Source organism: Scyliorhinus canicula, chromosome 4 (assembly GCF_902713615.1).
Source record: "Scyliorhinus canicula chromosome 4, sScyCan1.1, whole genome shotgun sequence".
NCBI classification, from domain to species: domain Eukaryota; kingdom Metazoa; phylum Chordata; class Chondrichthyes; order Carcharhiniformes; family Scyliorhinidae; genus Scyliorhinus; species Scyliorhinus canicula.
In genome coordinates, this window is record NC_052149.1 from 97,371,931 (window position 1) to 97,392,429 (window position 20,499).

The 20,499-nt window shown below is 45.4% G+C and overlaps 1 protein-coding gene and 1 long non-coding RNA gene across 3 annotated transcripts in view; one reads left to right on the top strand and one right to left on the bottom strand.

Annotated features, from left to right (window-relative positions):
• The window catches only part of kcnt2 (potassium channel, subfamily T, member 2), a 1,159,267-nt gene that overhangs the window by 555,535 nt on the left and 583,233 nt on the right, over positions 1-20,499 (top strand). The window contains exons 12-13 of the mRNA XM_038794878.1: positions 5,704-5,868; positions 9,285-9,421. Coding sequence (XP_038650806.1) covers positions 5,704-5,868; positions 9,285-9,421 — 302 coding nt within the window. The remainder of the gene's footprint in view (positions 1-5,703; positions 5,869-9,284; positions 9,422-20,499) is intronic.
• The window catches only part of LOC119964832, a 54,637-nt gene that overhangs the window by 25,354 nt on the left and 8,784 nt on the right, over positions 1-20,499 (bottom strand). Inside the window, exons 1-3 of one of the 2 annotated variants that reach the window (XR_005460376.1) lie at positions 5,722-6,112; positions 4,220-4,348; positions 2,721-2,959 (exon numbers count right to left, since the gene is read on the bottom strand). This is a non-coding gene — a long non-coding RNA (uncharacterized LOC119964832). Of the gene's footprint in view, positions 1-2,720; positions 2,960-4,219; positions 4,349-5,721; positions 6,113-20,499 lie in introns of those variants that run through there. The other variant, XR_005460377.1, reaches the window with a different exon arrangement.

Consider the following 20,499-nt stretch of genomic DNA (forward strand, 5'->3'; position numbering starts at 1 on the left):
AACAAGACACGTTTATTAATACACAGTTATTCGCTACTCATACATATAATACTAAAAGATTAAACTATTCCTACCACTAATAGGCCAATACTTATCTGGATAAGGGAACCCGCCGGATCAGGGAACAATGGCCTCTTGCTCTGTACTGGATTTGCAGGCTTCCAACTGGTATGGACTAAGGGGGTCAGGAGTGTCTATCTCGTAGCGTGCATTGTATGACACTTGGTGGTGCAGCAATTGGCCAGGCCTCTCCTTACGGTCAAGTTCTTCGAGAGCTGCTAAGGTGTTCTGCTGGGAGGGCCGGCTAAGAGGGAGAACTGGGCTTGGGACCTGACATTTATAGGACCCAGGGGCTTCGCGCCCTTTTGGGCGGACCCCGAGCTTACTGACAATCGATTGGATCTCATACCAATCGATTGGTATGAATCCCCCCCAATACTGAGGCTGTCCCTCGATCGCGGGGCGATTCTTCCTGGCTTGTTTGTCTCCTTTGTTTCAGACTCCCGTTGGCGCCGGGAAGTCTGACCTGCCAAAGAATGTCCCAAATGTAGCTAATCGTTATATCCATTGTTCCCGGGGATCGCTTCATTAATATGCAAACTGCTGGTTTCGCTGCTGTCTGCTTTCTTTGCAGGCAGAATACACAGGAAGATTCTGCAACCTGCTTGTCTTTCTTAAAGTGTCCAATTTTCCCTGCGTGCTTTGTAAATCGCCATTTTGGGTCAGGAAGTGACCAACTTCGGTGGCTACACTGATATGCAACTACAATTTAATTTTAACCCTGACTGACCAATTTCTGGGCCTCAGGGAGCAAGGCGGCTGGAAGGAGGCAAGGACTGCTGCATTCAGAAGGTAAGCTCTTTTCCAATTACCAGATGGATCCAGCTGACCTTTTTAACCAACCTACCATGATCGAACAATTCCCAGTCTTTCTGATCTTTCCTCAGCCATTCCAATCCCTCCTATGCCTTTCAGTCTTCCTTATGGCGCCAATCTCCCTAACAAGTCACTGGTCACCCTGACCCTCACCTTCGATCTTCCTTCTGTCCTCTAAACGGCCTTCTGATCTTCCAAACTCCCTGACCCAGGCCTCTTATCTTCCCATGCCAACATTCTGGCTTTGCCTGTGAATCTGGTCTCCTCGACCCCGACTGTTTTAGTTATGGTCCGTTCAGACAAGAGGTTATCACCTGAAAAGTTGGGCGCGATCGACCGACCGCCATGTTGCGCTCTTGCTCGAGCACAACACAGTGGTGGCTGCCGGGAGAGGCATCTCGCGGGCTTCCCGACAGCCTTCACGTCTCCTGGGATCTATCCAAGTCCCACGAGGTGTCGGAATCAGAATCCCACCCAAAAGGGCGTGACAAAACATGCGCGCCTAAGTAGGTTTTAAACCTCCTAAGGCGTGTTTACCCAATATCTACCGGCCTCCCGGGATCTACCGGCGCGCCAAGGGAGGCTGCAGCTGGTCCACATTTGTGTTGACCAGTACTAAACGGCGCTATTCAGTACTGGTCAATACAAATGTGGACTAGGTGGGACAGCACCCGGGTATCTCCTGAGCCACTGGAGACCCCTGGGTGGCCGAGGACCGTTGAGGGTGGCTCCCTGGCCCTCACATTGGAATGTTGGCTCCTCGGCACAACCCAGGCGTTTCCAGTGGGCTGTCCTGACAGGTGGGGGGTCTTGGGTTGGGGTGCCTGTAAGGGGGTGTGGAGGGACCTGAAGAGGGTCCCCCAGGGACCCTATAGTGGAGTTACCTCACTTGGGGGTGGGGTGTGGGGTAGTGCCCATTTGTGTGGGGGTGACACTGCCCATGGGTGGAGAGTGTGGGAGCCTACAAGTTCACAAAGAAATTGGGGCACCCTTTCATAATGATGGTCCAATCTCTGATTTCAGCTCCCCAGGTATAAAAAAAAATTCCAAGCGTGGGCTAAACTGGTGAGAAACTCCCCAGGGCCCATATGTGTCCTTTGATAGCGGCGTGGAACTCGCCGGCAGAGCCGGTGGGAAACTCCCTGAAAAAACCACTACAAATGAACTCAGAAATTTTTCCATTAAATTCTGCCTGTTACCTCAGTTTCTCTTGCTAGAGCAGGAAGGCCTGCCCAGCATTTTCTCTTTTTGTATCAACAATTAATCACATTGATGCATTCCAACATACAGCAAACAGGGAAGACAAAAGCAACGGATCCCTTCACTTTTAATTTGTTACATTGACAGAAAGCAAAATAAATGGTGGGACATACGTGTGGTATTAGGATAGAAGTTAAAATATCAGAAAACACTTGCAAAGAATTTTATTTGAAAATAAATGGTATTTCTAATCTTCCTGGAAAAATTTGACATTCAACAAATACAGAACTACCTTTTTAGAGCCAACAATAATTACGAACTTAGTACATAATTTAGAGCTCAATAATGTGCAATTTTTCAAGTGTTTTTACAATGAGAGTAAGAGCGAGGGGTGACAGTTCTCATTAGTTCAATTGTTCAATTAGTTCAATGATTTTTAGTTCAATAATTCAACAAGGGGTGGAACGGTAGCACAATGGTTGCACTGTTGTCTCACAGCGCCAGGGACCTGGGTTGGATTCCCGGTTTGGGTCACTGTCTCTGTGGAGTCTGCATGTTCTCCCCGTGTCTGCGTGGGGTTCCTCCAGGTGCTCCGGTTTCCTCCCACGACTCCCAAAAGACATGCTTGTTAGGTGAATTGGACATTCTGAATTCTCCCTCGGTGTACCCGAACAGGCGCTGGAGTGTGGCGAGTAGGGGCTTTTCACAGTAACTTCATTACAGTTTTACTGTAAGCCTACTTGTGACACTAATAAAGATTTCTAACTGATTGCATTCTGAACAATCCTCAATGGTGCACTTCCGGAGAAGCATAGAATCACTGACAGTTGCTTCTAGATTCCCAGGTTTAACAGCGTATATGTAGAGTCCAGAAGTTACTGTCCTTTTCAGAGGAATAATTTGTGATCATTACTAGTGTCATAATATGCAGACATGCAAATAATGATATACAGACAGGCAGCTAATCAACACAGAGAACAGGACATGACCAATGAGCAAGCAGGACACTCAGGGGTGGTATCTCACTATAAAAGGCACGAGGCACTCACACTCCGCCTCTTTCCACTGATGAAAATCTACAGAGTGAGTCAGGGTGTATTTACAGTATCACACCTCCAGCACGTGGCTAAGAGCTAGTCTGGTTCAGTCAGACAGAGTAATCACACTTAGGTTAGCAGAGATTCAAACTCATAGAGAACTGTGCTAACTGTGCTACTGGTTCAATAAATCAGACTGAACTAACTTCAAGGTCTGGAGTATCTTTTGGTTAAAGCTGCATCCAGTTGCAGCCTGTGTTATCCCAGAGTACATAACACATCAACTAGAACAATATCTGGGCCGAATTTAGTGTGGAGTCACATTTAAAACAATCCTGGAAGGTTGTAGGATTCCTCCCTGAAAAATATTAGTGAACCAGCTGGGATTTTACTGCAAACTGACCCACTTATAACAAATTTATAAAATTTAATCTCACAACTTGGTGAGTTTGGAAATTACAATTTCTGAGTTGCTTGTGAGGCAGTATGTATGTAGGTATGGATATTAATCTAGTTTAGAATACACTATCTGCTGGTCACAGATAGGCATGGTGAAATCCGTTTAAGTCATGGTGCCTTTGCAAAATGGGTGAGATTTTCCGTTGGCAGGTTTCTCCGTAGCGTCGGCAACATGCCCGTGTGTTTCCCAGCAGCATGGGGTAGCCACAATGGGAAAACCCCATTGGCTGGTGGCAGAAACAGAGAATCCCGCTGCCGGTGACAGCACCCGCCCAGGAAAATATGGCTGGTGGACTGGAGAATCCTGGCCACTGTCTTGAATTTGGTACTGACTACTGCTAAATTGACTGTAACATTTGATTTGATTTATTGTCACGTGCACCGAAGTACAGTGAAAAATATTTTTCTGCTGCCAAGGGAACATACACAGTACATACATAGTGGACAAAAAAAAGAATAGTCAACAGAGTACATTGACAAATGGTACATCGACAAACAGTGATTCGTTACAGTGCGAAACAAGGGGCCAAACAAAGCAAATACATTTGAGAAGGCCACAGAATGTTGGGAGAAATGGAAAATGCCACACAGGCATAGTATGTTGATCGTTATACTGTTCAGAGTTTTAAAAAACAAGATGAACGTACCTGATTTTTATATGCTTGATCATTGTATTGGGTGTAAAAGTGGAAATCTATTTCCTAGCACCAACGTTCTTCGAACCAAAAGAAATGGATTTCAAAACACAATAGACATTGTAACTCTATCATGCCGACCTGAGAAAAATAAATGTAAAAACCTTATGAGGTGAAATTCCTCCTATTAACAATTTTACCCGAGACATTCGTATCAGTCCACCATTTGAAAAATTGGCTGTCTAAAAGGATGATTGGTATATTTAATGAAAAGCATATCTAGATAAATATATTGGTAGCAGTCCTGAGCATTGCTAATTTTCTTAATGTATCTGTTTATTATACATTTGAAAAGTTTATTCAGGCAACACAAATGACCATAAAATCCCAGCATCTGTGGTGAGGGGATGGTGTAGTGGAAGCCTCCAATGTCCATGTTGCTTAGCTGTCAAAGTAAATGTTGTGCATCAAGGAATGAAGATCTGCTTTCCACCCCAGGGCACCATCCTCACAGGACATATTGCAGCATGCTCAGAAGGAGATTGAGGAAAGCAGCTTGTTTTTGTGCTTAATTATTATAACAATTGAGTCCCCATGATCAATGATATCTGTTAGTTATAGGAGTCCTTGAACAAATGATGCAGCACTCCATCATGATGTTCCCTGACCTGGAAAGCTGTACATCTGTAAATATGGACAGAAGTCTGTCACTGGAATCCTTCCATTGCGTCTCTTCTTCCATTTAAATAAGCATAAGTAAAAGGAAGCACATTGGGAAACCCATTGCTCCACAATTGTGGTTTAACAGAAAATGGTAATGCCAGACTACTTGGAATACAGCCACCTGAATAATAAAATGAAAGCGAGAGAGGAGCAGAAAGTAAAAAAAATGTCAGATAAACCACTGTGACAAATCTTCCCTAATGGCTTTTTAGAAGTAGTTCTGCACACAGCACTCTTACAGCCCTGGATTGCCATTTTGCTTGTGCAGCAACTTGACAGAATGCGATCTTGGCACAAACACCAGGAAATTATATTGACAGCTAACTAACATCCACAGAGGCTAATCTTATTATATTTAACAACAAACTTTGACACAAACATAAAACCCAACCAGCAAATTGGATGAGTCAGTATATGGATGAAAATTGACATAAGCAATCTTCCGCCTATTTTTCTCTTGATTATGTACACTTTACTCCCATTAATTGGATGTAGCTGATTGGAAAATGTATCCTTCTGAATGGTCTCCATTGTAGAAATTAATCAAAAGGACCTTGCAGGACTTTCTATTCCCCTTCATGTAATATGTATGAAAACTGCAAATTTGGATTTGAAATGCACATCAATAAGCAAACAATATTATAATCTGGATTAGTTGCAGTAATAAAAAATAAAATAAAATCTGTCTAACTTGATTTTCTGTCTAAGTTACACATGTGCTACGTCTTCTTATTTTTCTTGTGCGAGTTGGTAAGTAATGTTTTATCCTGTAGTTTGAACAGCTGGCCTACCTGTGGATGGAGAGGCAGAAATCAGGAGGAAACTATAGTCGCCACAGAGCTCAGACGGAGAAACATGTCGTGCTGTGTGTCACGTCTTTGAAGATTGACCTGCTGATGGATTTTTTGAATGAATTCTACGCTCATCCCAGGCTGCAGGTTATAAGGAATATGTCTTCTAACTACATAGTTGTCAACCAAAGAAGCAGTTTAAAATGCATGCAGTTGAACCTTCCATAAGTTTAGTACAGTCCAATTGTTTTCCCATGTTAATGTCGCCTTACAACCACACTTATCAGCACAAACTTATATTTTACTAATCGCAATCAAAGACTTCTTGATTTAATGAATTAAATCATCAGAAACACATTTAAATTTTATATGTTTGCTGAAGGAAAGAACATTTTAATCTTTTTTAGCATGTTAATATTCAAATTTATTAAACTAAATAAAGTCATTCATGTTTCTGAGACAATTTAGCAGTAAACCAGATAATGAAAATGTTACTAATCGCCAAATCACTCACTAAAGTATTAATTACATAAATAAATTTCGATTTATTTTAGTATTAAGTATTATTAAGTCCATATTAAGTATTTTTTCACCTGTTTAAATGAATTTCCAGTGAGAGATAATTTGGATGATTTTCCATTTAGAGATAATTTTTTCACACTTACTACTGTGCAAGGAATCAGGGCCCTAACCATATATGCAATTTTTGTAGCGATTGTACAGCTGGTATTGACTGACAGATTTTAAAAGACAGTAACTCTTTTACATTGACCAATTAATGGGAAGGTGGATCCAATTAATCTCAGCAAAGCTGCACCTTCCAAGTAGATTTGTGATGTATGAATCTGGGATGTAAGTCACACTATAATCAGAACATAACCTTTCCATTAGTAGTTAATAATTAGAGTAATAAAACCCAACTTTCATTATCAAAAATCAGCGAAGGTGTGTTTTGAGACATCAGGAATCAATACTGATTCATGCCATATGTAATATTAAACACTGTTTTATCTGCAATAAATTATCTGGACATTTTAAAAGAAAAATATCAACACAAGCAAATAAGCTTGCATTAGAACATAGAACATAGAACATAGAACAGTACAGCACAGAACAGGCCCTTCGGCCCTCGATGTTGTGCCGAACAATGATCACCCCACTTAAACCCACGTAACCCGTATACCCGTAACCCAACAATCCCCCCATTGCAGAGCAGCACTCCGAAAACAAAAATTGGCTCAGTCCTCATGATATTGTTAAATTGAACTAATCCATAATGAAGTACAAAACAAGACACAATCCTTTTCCTTGATAGTGGGTTTATTTGCAGGATTCAGTCTTACAGATCTCTGCCTCCTAACTACAAACTCAATGTCTCAGTTGACTTATATGCTCTTTTAATACCCATAAAATAAACTGAAAGCCGCTTAAACCTGCGTTGTGACAAAAAAGCACGTTAAAAGAAAACAAAAATGTTGTTTCTAGGTTAATGATGTACTGCAGCCACTGCGGAATCCACTGGTTGTGGAAGGCCTCTAGCATACTGACTGTTTTTATATGTGATCCCAATCATTAATCAAACAATGCCCATCACCTGTGTATCTTTAACAACATAATTAATAGACCATTAACAGATATGTAGGATAAACAACAAAGAACAAAGAAAAGTACAGCACAGGAACAGGCCCTTCAGCCCTCCAAGCCCGTGCCGACCATGCTGCCCGTCTAAACTAAAATCTTCTACACTTCCTGGTATCCCTTTATTCCCATCCTATTCGTGTATTTAATGCATGTATGTAATATTTTTTTGAGGAGTTGGTTGCTATTTTTGAGAAAGATGTATGGTACCTCGACATTTTCTGAGATGCAAGGCAAGCAGATACCGGGGGTGGAATTCTCCTCCGGCGCGATTCTTCGTTTTGCTGGAGTTGGTGAAAATGGTGGAAGATTATGCTTTGCAGACAGAGGCTGGTGGGATGAAATGTGAGAACGAGGGGGACTCTATCCTTGTTCTGGGAGGGAGGGGAGGGGACGAGGGTAGTGGCGCAGGAGATGGACCAGACACTGTTGAGGGCCCTGTCAACAACTGTAGATGGGAAATCACAGTTGATTTCACCACCAGCCTCCGCATGCAAAGCATAATTCTCCATCATTTTCGCCGAGTCCAGCGTGATGCCACCACCAAACACATCTTCCCTTCACTCCCTCTGCCAGCATTCCACAGAGACCGTTCCCTCTGAGATAATCTAGTCTACTCCTCCACCATACCCAACACCTCTCCCATCACCCATGGGACCTTCCCATGCAATTGCAGAAGGTGTAACATCTGCCATTACCTCCTTAACAACCCAGGCACCACACACATATTCCAGGTTAAGCAGCATTTCACTTGCACCTCTTCCAATTTGGTGTATTACATTCGCTACTCCCAATGTGGTCTCCTCGATATTGGAGAGACCAGACCAAATGCTTTGCTGAGCACCTTCGGTCGATGCGCATTCAGGACCCTGACCTTCCCGCTGCTTGCCATTTTAACACAAGACCCTGCTCCCATGCCCACATATCTGTCCTTGGCCTGCTACAATGTTCCAGTGAAGCTCAACGCAAACAGGAGGAACATCTCATCTTCCGGTTAGGCACACGACAACCTTCCGGTCTCAACATCGAGTTCAACAACTTCAGATAATACCTCGACCCATTTGTTTTCATCCCATTTCATCTTAACTGTTTTTTTTTAACCATTTCTTTCCCGTACCAGCCTCCCCGAACAGGTGCCGGAATGTGGTGTCTAGGGGCTTTTCACAGTAACTTCATTTGAAGCCTACTTGTGACAATGAGCGATTTTCATTTCATTTCATTTCATTTTAATTTCTCTCTTGTCTTTCTTTATGTATATTCACACCCCCCCCCCCATCTTATCTACCTTTCATTACCCTTTCTCCCCTTTTCTTCCCCCTTACCCTCCCCCGACATCTACAAATGTCACAGTTTACCCTCTGATGTTAGTTTCTCTGCAGTTTGGCCTTTCACACCTTCGCCATTCGCACTCTTTCCCCTTGCTTTCTGTGGCTATTAGCACCCCGTTTCCCTGGGATTCGCATAGAATCCCATGACTCGTCTTTCATTGTCACTCTGCAGTATAAATTTTTCCCACTTTATCTTCAGCTTTGACAAAGGGTGATCTGGACTCGAAACGTTAGCTCCTTTCTCTCCCTAAGATGCTGCCAGACCTGCTGAGTTTTTCAGCATTTTCTTTTTGGTTTCAGATTCCAGCATCCGCAGTAATTTGCTTTAATGGATATAAAGGGAGTTGAAATTCTAACATACATGGGACACCCAATACCAGCTATAAGATCATTGTTGACTTTACCCTGGTATATATTGTAAAGCCAGATTTAAATTATTGTTAACAATGACAATGACAATATTTCTGAATTAATACATTTCAAAAGCTAGTATATCAATAATGGAGGCATATTAACAAGTGAGCCAGTAATAACCGAGAATAGAACAGGACATATATTACTTCCCTATAGCCACATTTAATTTCATTTTTCTAACAGGATTACTACGTGGTGATCCTCTGTCCCACTGAAATGGATTTACAAGTTCGAAGGGTTTTGCAAATTCCAATGTGGGCACAAAGAGTGATTTACCTACAGGGATCAGCATTGAAAGATCAAGACCTTTTGAGAGCCAAGTAGGTGTATATTGATGTTTCCTTTGTACTAATGAAATCTAAAGTTACAGGGTAACAGTTTCAGCAAGAAAAGATTGCTGTTCTAGTCCATCTCTCTATGGTAATTAATTGTTTCATTCTGAATGACCTCGAATCCTTTTTGTTGCCAAGAAACTGTCGAGTCCCTTCTTGAAACTCATTAATTTTTCATGTTCTATAAACTATGTTGGCAGTCTGCTTCACATACTTAACCAACTCTTTCGTGAAAAAAAGACATCCGGGCGGGATTCTCCATTGGCTGATGCCAAAATCGGGAAATGATTGGGCTGAAAATAAGTTCCAATGCCAAAATTGCAGCAGGCGGTGATTTGATGCCAAATCGCAATTCTCCGTTACGTCGACAGCGGAATCAATGTGGTCTGCAACGCATGTAGAGTAAACACTGTTTGCATATCATAGCGGGCCTAACCTGGTATTCTCCAGGGCCTCTGCGATTCTTTGCCTCCGATGAGCCAAGTTGCTGACAGTATGGTTCACTTGTTCTTTTAAAAATCATGAAACCGGTGTCATGGCTGCTGAGGGAGAGGGAGGGGGTATGGCTAGTGTCCAATATCACCATAGTTTGCTGTCAGTTTGCTGCTGGTCGGGGGGCTTCTGCCAGGGCTTGGGGAGAGTAGCGGGGGTATGGCCAGGAGGTAGTCTGTGGGGTCAGGGTGGACCGGTACGGAACACCATTGCTGCAGCCGGAAAGGCAGCTGCGCATGCCACTGACAGCTATTGTAAACATGGGGTCACTGGTCATATAGGTGTCCCCCGGACACCCCACCTAGGTACCCTCTGATTCCAGCTGACCCATCAGCTGTATGGGCGCGCTCCAGCACTACCGATGCCATCTTGTTGGCTGGGATGTGTGTGTGTGAGGAGTGTAATGTGTATATGCAGCTGCAGCTTGTCAGCCTCCCGAGTGTTAATCACGGACCTGGCGAATCCCACACTATTTTCCATTGGAATTGATTGTGTTCCACGTGACACTGATGCTAGCCCTTTCACAGTCGCTGAATCAGTCCAGGTTTGGCATTAGGTTTACTGTTGTGAACTTCCACGAATCCTGCTCTGGTGTCAGCACTTAGTCTCAGGAACGGAGAATTCAGCCCCCTATATTTCCCATTTTCATTTGTTGTCCTTTAATATAAATTGTGCTTACTTGCATGCCATTTACCCAAATCTTTCGTAATTTTAAAAACTTCTGTACCCTCTCAAACTTTCTTCAAGAGTGAATTTCTGCTCATACAATTAGACAGGCTCTGTGTGAAATCAGAGGCTGTGGAGGTGGAAATGTTGGTGAGGTAAAGTTGGGTGTTGTCAGCATGCACATAGAATCTGATGTAACTAAGGTGCCAATATGAGAAGGAGAACTGTCTGGGTCTATAACTACTAGGTCTATCATTAGCTTAAGGAATCCCAATAAATGAGTCATGCATGACCTCCCACTCTTTAAACAACACTGGGCGTGATTTTCTGGCCTCATTGCACGCTCGCTCAAGCATAATGAGGCCGGTGAATAGCAGGAAAAGCCAAAAACAAGATGGGCGCCAAACAGTTTGCTATGCAACGGGCCTGCTTTCATGGGCGAAATCGGGATCTCGCTGTAGCGTGGCGAGAAAGCAATTATCACCACTTAAACCCTATTTCCACACAATTACAGGAGCAACCCCATATCCGATGTCCTCCCTTCATTCAGCAGCCTCCTCAGCAAGTGGTCAGGCTGGTGCTGATTAGTATTCCTTTTGAAAAATGTGAACATGGCAGAAGGGCTTCTCCGAGGAGGCGAGTAGCCATCTTTGCTCACAGGGGGCGTTGGGCTTGCCACCCCAGTGCTCGGCAGGGGTGGGGTGGGGGGGGGGACGTGAAGCTCGCCATGGGGCCTGGTGGGAGGCGCTGGAGGGGCAACTGCTCGCGGCACCACTATGCCAACCCCTGGATAGTGTGTAACCGTTCCGGGGGCAACACTTGTCCCTGCCTGTTTGCCCCACCGATCACCCATATCTCCAACAACTGCCGAGGCCTCTGACTGCACGGCTGAAAGATATTGCTGACAGGGAATTGGCAATCATGGTTAAGTGACCACTTCACACAGGCCAAGTGGATTCCTGTGGTGGGTGAGCCATGTAGCATGTGGAAGTCAATGCCTAGCATCCCAAACACACCTTGATGGTGGACACTGTACTTGAACAATGCGGGAGGAAACACTACACACGCAACATCCAAACACCCAGGAGATGGGACACAGCTCCGGCCACGTGCCCATGGCCGGAGGGTGGGTGAGTGCCATGAGGTTGGGTGGATGCTTGAAGAGATGGCAAAGGGTCCAGAGGTCAATCTGCATTGCGGAGGAAAGTGAGAGAGGCATCATAATGGTGGTGCAAAAAGAGACCGGCATGGTGCCCAGTGGTTAGCACTGGGGCTGTGGAACTGAGGACTCGGGTTCGAATCCCGGCTCTGGGTCACTGTCCGTGTGGAGTTTGCACATTCTCCCCATGTCCACATTGGTTTCACCCCCATAATCCAGAGATGTGCTGGTTAGGTGGATTGGCCACGCTAAATTGCCTCATAATTGGAAAAAGAAAAAAGCTAATTTGAAATGAAGTACTAATGAGGACGACTGGTGTGATAGTGATTAAACCCACAACCTATATTCCTAATCCACAAAGGCTGACTTGGAAAGAATGAGAATAAGTATACCTGTTGCAATAGATAATGACAATGCTTTCACTTTACAACCTGCAGCCTGGAGAAGCTTTGAAGATAAATTACTCAACTCCTGTTTTTGTGTTACACCAAGAGAGAGCTTACCTCAAAAAGCCTTGAGAGACTGAGACCACCAAAATTACCTTTAATAACAGAGTTTTTGAGATAAAGATATGTGATTCTCAATTGGATTTCCCTGTCCTCTACTTTAACAGCTGAGTAGGAACAGTTGAGGATGAAGGAAATGAGAATGAAGAGGATTTTCAGTACAAGATATCACTGTTAAAGAATTTATAGGCCATTTGGATTTTATGTTTATCTCAATGAGGATCCTGCCTGAGTAGGTTATATTTTAACAAACCTGCAACCCAGTTAGCATTACCTGTGAATCTGAAAATGATCGTTATATTTAATAAATTTCCAAGTGATCAGTAGCTATTTACTCTTCTTCACACAATACTTTCTATGTGTGTTAAAACATGTCTTTCTTTTTATTATTCTAATGTTTCATCTTGGATTTGGGTTCTAGACGGGGTTTCTTTAGGGTTTCCCTGTTACCATAAGAATGCTACCACAGATTGTTATCTGTAAAAAAAAAAGCATTCTTGTTTATTTACAGATTTATAGACATTTAAGTACTTGACACAAAGTTGTACTTCAACTTCCCACCAGATCGCAGCCGCATAGTCATATGACATTGTGTCACTGTTGCAGCACTAGTTACATCAGTATCAGGTGCTCCTAATGTTAACATTTTACTCCACATTTTCCCTAAGTCTTTATTCCAACTATATGCTTACTTCTATATCTCTCCACCAAAGTCTTAGATTTCACAATCTCTGTGGTACCTTGACAAATCTCCCAGACCTGATCCTAATTTTGTTTCGAGGCTGAGGATGAACTTCACTCTCTCATTCAATAGGAGTGTCTTCCAGCAGAGTTGTAGAAGTACTACTGTTTTTGGTTCCATGTCTCCATCCATATCTAAATATTGTGCCCAAGGTTCCATTTCTGTCTTCCCAATGGTGCCAAGGCTCTTCACTCTTTCTGATATTTCCATAGTCCCTCTTAATTCTTTCAGATCTTGGCTGTGGAGCTCTGTCTCCTACCATGCCTTCATTCTGCTGATGTGATATTTACCCTCTCTGCCTGAAGTGAAGCACTTTCAAGTCTTATGCTCTGTGCCTGAAGTTGAAATTACCTGCTTGATTGTCTCTTTGTTCACAACTTTCTCACAATCACCTGAGGTGATGCTGGGTTCTAGTGTTTGTTGTGGTGCTGAAAGTTGTGTTTGTAGTCGTTATCCATCAACATTTCTGATGGTGAGAACTTGTATTTTTTTTTAGCAGTGAGGTTCTTTGGTTAAGAAGGGTTAAATTAATATCTTTGTTCTTTATCATCAATTCCTTGATTGCTCCAACTCCTCTTTCTGCTTCTCCATTCGGCTGAGAATATCTAGGCAAACTAGCCACATGTATGAAACTATATTCCTGTGCAAAGTTACAGAACAGCTCATTAGCAAACTGGTGACCATTGCCTAACACCACAACGCCCAGGATGCCATGTGTCGTGAAGACTTTTCTTAGTGATGTAATCATTGCCTCTGCCGTGGGCTCTACAGTCTACTCACTTCAAATCATCTGGAGTAATAGTCAATAACGATGATGAAACCTTTTCCATTAAACTCAAATAAATTCTTTCCCAAGCACTGCCATGACCTTGAAGGAAAAGTGGATTGTGCCAATGGTTTGCTCTGCTGTTAACTATTCACTGCAACGTAAAGTAATTCATGAATAACTCTTCAACGGAGTAGCTGATGCCTGACCATCAGACACACTGCTGGACTTTTACTTGGTATTTCACTATTCCCAAGTGACCTTGATGGATTATCTGGTGAATGTTGAATCAAAGTGTTTTAGAGATGGCCAGTCTGTCATTAAAAACTAAGAAATCATCAAAGATTGTGAGATGTTTTCTCTACTCCAAGTATTGGCGAGGTACTGGGTTGTTAGGATTCTCAGGCCTTCCTCTCTTTCAAAACTCTTTTATTTTGATCCACTCATCATCCTGCTGAAGCACATTTTTAATAATAATAATAATCATTATTGTCACAAATAGGCTTACATTAACACTGCAATGAAGTTACTGTGAGAAGCCCTCAGTCGCCACACTCCGGCGCCTGTTCGGGTACACAGAGGGAGAATTCAGAATGTCCAATTCACCTAACACCTAACAGCACGCCTTTTGGGACTTGTGGGAGGAAACCGGAGCACGTGGAGGAAACACGCACAGACACGGGGAGAACATGCAGACTCCACACAGACAGTAACCCAAGCCGGGAAGCGAACCTGGGACCCTGGACCTGTGAAGCAACTGTGCTGCCCCTTGCTTAATTTCTTGTAAACTCTTAATGAGTGACGTATATGTTTCCACTTCTTCAATAAAATTTAAATCTTCCAGTCAAGTACGCACGGATTCTACTACTGTGACCATTCTAGACCACCACTTCAACGGTATGATGGAGAGGTGGCCCTTGTTGTAACCTGTCTTCAATCTCACTTTTTGATTTTGTCTACAAGTGGGCGAGGGCCCTTCCTTGCTGTGAAGAGATATGTAGATTTACATGTACTCTCAGGAATATGTGATATTCTGGTTCAGTTTTCCCGAGCCTGAAAATAGGGATGGAAATTCATTCCTGAATAGCTCACTGGACTGCTGGTCAGCAATTCCATCAGCCTTGTTAATAAAATACAGGGATCCTCAATTTCTTTCTCCCTATGTCTTCAACTTGTTGGTCTAAAACTTTTACCATTGTTCCTCCAGACCTTGCAACAGATGGAGATTGGTTATAATCTGATATTTTTACGTTATGTAACTTCATGAGGTAACAGTGAAACACTTGCACCAATATCTAGCTTTAGTTCCGTGGGGTGACCATCAACTCCTAATTTAATGCTCCAATAATTATTTTTTGTTTCATTGAATTCGCCTTAAGAAGGTTATTTGTTTGTTCTGTGGTTCTTCCACTTGGATTTCATTTGGTTTCCTTGTAACTTTCTCTCTTCCTATGAGCTGTGAGAACTTTGGATCGGCAAACTTTTTAAATATCCGGGGCGGGATTCTCTGTTTTTGGGACTAAGTCCCCACGCCATTGTGAAAACTGTGGTCTTTTACACCAGGAAAACTGGTGCCAAAAGGCCACAGATTCCCAGCCTAACAAGGGGCTAGCAGGCAGCTGTCATGGAGCTCGCAGCTCCAGCTGCTGATATGGCCATCCGCACTTCTGGGTCAGAGGCTGTGCATGCGCACTGCGGCGGCCTCCAGTGGCTGCGCTGTGCTCCATCGCGGCCCACGGATGTGGACCCCATGTTAGCATCGGACGTCCGCCCGACCCGGACTGCGCGCACACATAGTCCCCAGTCCCGAATGAGGCCCCCCTTGCTCTCTGATCGGCCCTACCCCGACTGTGGCACTCCCGGACTGAGTCCACAGCCGCCATGCGGGCGTCATGAACGGTGGGACCATGAGTGGTCTTCACCATCGGGAATTTGGCGGTCGGCGTTGGAGAATAGCGGGGCGGGCCTCAGGCATTTGATGCTCGGAGCAGCGTGCTCCCTGAGTACGCCGCTTTTTGGGGGGCAGAGAATCGCGGAACCAGCGCCGGTCACAATTTTGTACGTGAAACTGGATTCTCCGCCCCGTTGCCGATCACGATTTCGCCATCGGGGTGCGGAGAATCCAGCTCCTGATCTTGCCTAACTTCCCTCCCCGTGCTGGGCATTCAATCGGCTTTTATCTGTTTTTCTGTCATGCCGTGAACTTCTCAACATGGCTTTTTTCCGCTTTTGCAGGCTTTTGCTTACTGCGCTTTCTCTTTTGTGTCTAACAATTAAATGGCTTCACTGCCTTTTTTGTCCCAATGGACATCACCTTTCCGATAATAATTATTCTGTTGAGCATCATAAGCTAGATCTGTCTTGCTTTGAGTTAAGTCTTGCCTTGTTTGCAAACGATCTGTTGGTTTCATCTAAGATCCCAACCATATTAAGATCCCATATTAATTCATCTCTGTGAATCCCATATATGCAATTCCTTGAAAGACTACCAAGTGTTTAGCTTTTTGCTTCTTGTTTGCTAACCAGCTTTCTATCCATCTCAAGACATTACCCGTAATCCCATGCTCTTTAACTTTATACCATATTTGCAATTCCATGAAAGACTGCCATTAGTTCATGCATTTGCCTGGATTTTACCACCTCTTATTAAATTTTGCTTGCTCAATTATCAATTTTGTTTCGAACACTGACGTACGAGTCGAATGCCTGGAGGACTTCCTGATATGAACTTGAAGTGTCATCGATATCCTTTCTTGCAATAATATCATATGCTATGTCCCCCACTGTGTAAAGTGCTGACCTGATCCTGTTGTTCCTTCTTATGTAAACCTGAAGCTGTTCTGTACCTGGACAATCTCTTCTTCCAATTGTCCTAGCATTGAGCCTATTGCAAGCCTTCAAAACTTTGCAACAGATCTGGGAGTGGCAATGTAGATGCCATGCTTACTCTAAGCTCTGCATCTGTTTCTGCTTCAGTAGTTTGACTTGGTCTGTACTCACCACTGCCTGGACTCCAGGCCTGTGTGCCTGCTTGCATCTGCCGCATCAATAATGCCCCATTCTCAAGTGACTCTTCAATCTTTTTCCTTCTTGCCTTTTGTATATTTTGAAGGTCTGCAGCCTTCTCTTGGAATTTTGCTGGTTCTCTATGCACTGTTCACTGCCACCATGATTCGGATGGTGCACATGAACAATCGACAGAAGCCGCCAGCTGCCACCACGTTTTGTCATGGGTTCAAGGTCTAGATTGGGTTTCTTGGATTGCTACCATAGACTGTTATTAGTAAAATGTATTATGTTTTATTTACATATCCGAGTACAGTACACAACTTTGTACATCTGTTTCCCACCAGATCTCAGTCTCTTATTTTCATAATTTGTTACATCAGTATCAGGTGCTTATGTCCCTTTAACCTGCATTCATGATTAATTAGTTCTGGGAATTACCCAGAGCTTAATGAGCCTGCTCTCACCTCCTACTTACCACTTGGATTACGTGCTGGTTGTACAGGGTTGACGCATGTTCTGCTATGCTGTGCTGAAAAATGATGTGGAGATGCCGGTGTTCGACTGGGGTGGGGACAGTAAGAAGTCTTAGAACACCAGATTAAAGTCCAACAGGTTTGTTTCGAATAACTAGCTTTCGGAGCGCAGCTCCTTCTCCTGAGGAAGGAGCTGTGCTCCCCGCTGGACTGGGGTGGGCACAGTAAGACGTCTTCCAACACCAGGTTAAAGTCCAACAGGTTTGTTTCGAATCACTAGCTTTCGGAGTGTAGCTCCTTCACCTGAGGAAGGAGCTGTGCTCCCCGCTGGACTGGGGTGGGCACAGTAAGACGTCTTCCAACACCAGGTTAAAGTCCAACAGGTTTGTTTCGAATCACTAGCTTTCGGAGTGTAGCTCCTTCACCTGAGGAAGGAGCTGCGCTCCGAAAGTTTATGATTCGAAACAAACCTGTTGGACTTTAACCTGGTGTCGTAAGACTTCTTACTGTGCTGAAAATGGCAGCCTTACATAAGTAAACTCCAACTACCATTCATTGTAACCAGCAGAGTTGACCAGGGAGAATCGATAGATGTGGTTTATTTAGACTTTCAGAAGGCTTTCGACAAGGTCTCACATAACAGATTATTGTGTAAAGTTAAAGTGCATGGGATTACATGCAGTATCTGGAGATGGATAGAAAGCTGGTTAGCAAACAGAAAGCAGAAAGTTGGAATAAATGGGTCTTTTACTGATTGGCAGGCAGTGACTAGTGGGGTACCAGTGGAATCTGTGTTAAGACCCCAACTGTTCACATTATATATTAATTATTTGGATGAGGGAACTAAATGTATTATCTCCAAATTTGCAGATGATACAAAGTTGGGTGGGAGGTGAGCTGTGAGGAGGATGAAGAGATGCTTCAGTGGGATTTGGATAGGCTGAGTGACTGGGCATATGGATGGCAGATGCAGTATAATGTGAGGTTATCCACTTCAGGAGCAAAAATAGGAAGGCTGATTATTATTTGAATGGGTATAAATTGAGAGAGGTGGATACTCAGCGAGACCTTGGTGTCCTCGTGCATCAATCGCTGAAAGTAATGTGCAGGTACAGCAGGCAGTAAACAGGGCAAATAATATGTTGGCCTTCATAGGAAGAGGATTTGAGTTTAGGAATAAAGATGTTTTACTGCAATTGTATAGAGCATTGGTGAGGCCAAACCTGGAGTATTGTGAGCAGTTTTGGTGTCCTTACCTGAGGAAAGATGTTCTTGCTATGGAGGGAGTACATCAAAGGTTTACCAAACTGATTCCTGGGTTGGCGGGACTGTCATATGAGAAGAGGCTAAATCGGTTAGGATTATATTCATTAGGAGGGTTAACAGGAGTATTACGGGACTTGTATGGGCGCATGGGACTCCGAGGGTGAGAAGGGTGTTTTTGGAGCGGGGCAGGGATAGGGGGGGGCTGGCGCTGACCAACCTCTATGGGTACTATTGGGCTGCCAACGCAGCGATGGTGCGTAAGTGGGTAATGGACGGGGCAGGGGCAGCATGGAAGAGGATGGAGATGGCGTCCTGTGTGGACACGAGCCTGGAGGCACTGGTAACGGCGCGTTGCCGCTCCCTCCAACGAGGTATACCACGAGCCCGGTGGAGGCAGCTACCCTCAACATTTGGGGGTAATGGAGATGGCATAGGGGGGAGGTGGGGGGCTCGATGGAGTCCACAATACGGGGATCCACCGGTTTGTTCCAGGGAGCATCAATGGCGGGTTTCTGGGCTGGCACAGGGTAGGTATTAGGAGGATGTTTGTGGATGAGAGGTTTGCGAGCCTGGGTGAGTTAGAGGGGAAGTTTGGGCTCCCCCCGGGGAACATGTTTAGGTACATGCAGGTTAGGGCGTGTGCCAGGCAGCAGGTGGAGGGGTTACCTCTGCTGCCCCCAAGTGGGGTACGGGACAGGGTGCTCTCGGGGGTGCGGGTTGGAGGGGGGAGGATTTTGGACGTGTACCACGTCATGCAGGAGGTGGATGAGGCCTCGGTGGAGGAACTGAAGGGTAAATGGGAAGAGGAGATATGTGAGGAGATTGAGGAGGAGACGTGGGCGGATGCCCTGGAAAGCATGAATTCCTCCTCTTCCTGTGTGAGGCTTAGCCTCATACAGTTCAAGGTGCTGCACAGGGCCCACATGACCGGGACGAGGATGAGTAGGTTTTTCGGGAGCGAAGACAGGTGTGCTAGGTGCTCGGGGAGCCCAGCGAACCACGCCCATATGTTCTGGGCATGCCCAGTGCTGGGGGAGTTTTGGAAGGGGGTAGCAAGGATGGTGTCGAGGGTGGTAGGATCCAGGGTCAAGCCAGGCTGGGGACTCACAATTTTTGGGGTTGCAGTGGAGCCGGGAGTGCAGGAGGCGAAAGAGGCCTGTGTTCTGGCCTTTACGTCCCTAGTAGCCCGGCGGAGGATTTTGCTTCAATGGAAGGATGCGAGGCCCCCAGGCGTGGAGGCCTGGATCAATTATATGGCGGGGTTCATCAAACTGGAGAGGGTGAAATTTGCCCTGAGGGGATCAGGACAGGGGGTGGGGGTGAGGGGGAGAGGAGGCAGGTGAGGGGGGGGGGGGTGGGGGTGAGGGGGAGGGGGATGAGGGGGGGTGGGGTGAGGGGGTGGGGGGGTGGGGGTGAGGGGGGTGTGGGGGTGGGGGTGAGGGGGGGTTGGGGGTGAGGGGGGTGGGGGTGGGGGGGGTGGGGGTGAGGGGGGGTGGGGGTGAGGGGAGGTGGGGGTGAGGGTGAGGGGGGAGAGGGTGGGGGGAGAGGAGGGGGGGAGGGGGAAGAGGAGGGGGATGAGAGGGGAGGAGGGGGGAGAGGGGGTGAGGAGGGGGGAGAGGAGGGAGAGGGAAGAGTGAGGGGGGAGAGGGGAGAGTGTGGGGGAGAGGAGGGGGAGGGTGTGAGGGGGGAGAGGAGGGGGGAGAGGGTGAGGGGTGGGGAGAGGTGGGTGAGGGGGTGAGGGGGAGAGGGGGGTGGGGGAGAGAGGGGGGTGGGGGGAGAGAGGGGGTGAGGGGGATGGGGAGAGGGGGTGAGGGTGGGAAAGGGGGGTGGGGGGGAGAGGGGGTGGGGGAAAGGGGGTGGGGGGGAGAGGGGGTGGGGGGAGAGGGGAAGGGGGAGAGGGGGAGATGGGGGGAGAGGGGGGTGAGGGAGGGGGGGTTTGTTTCGGAGGAAGGGAGAAATGTATATATGTGTTTATTGAATATGCCGG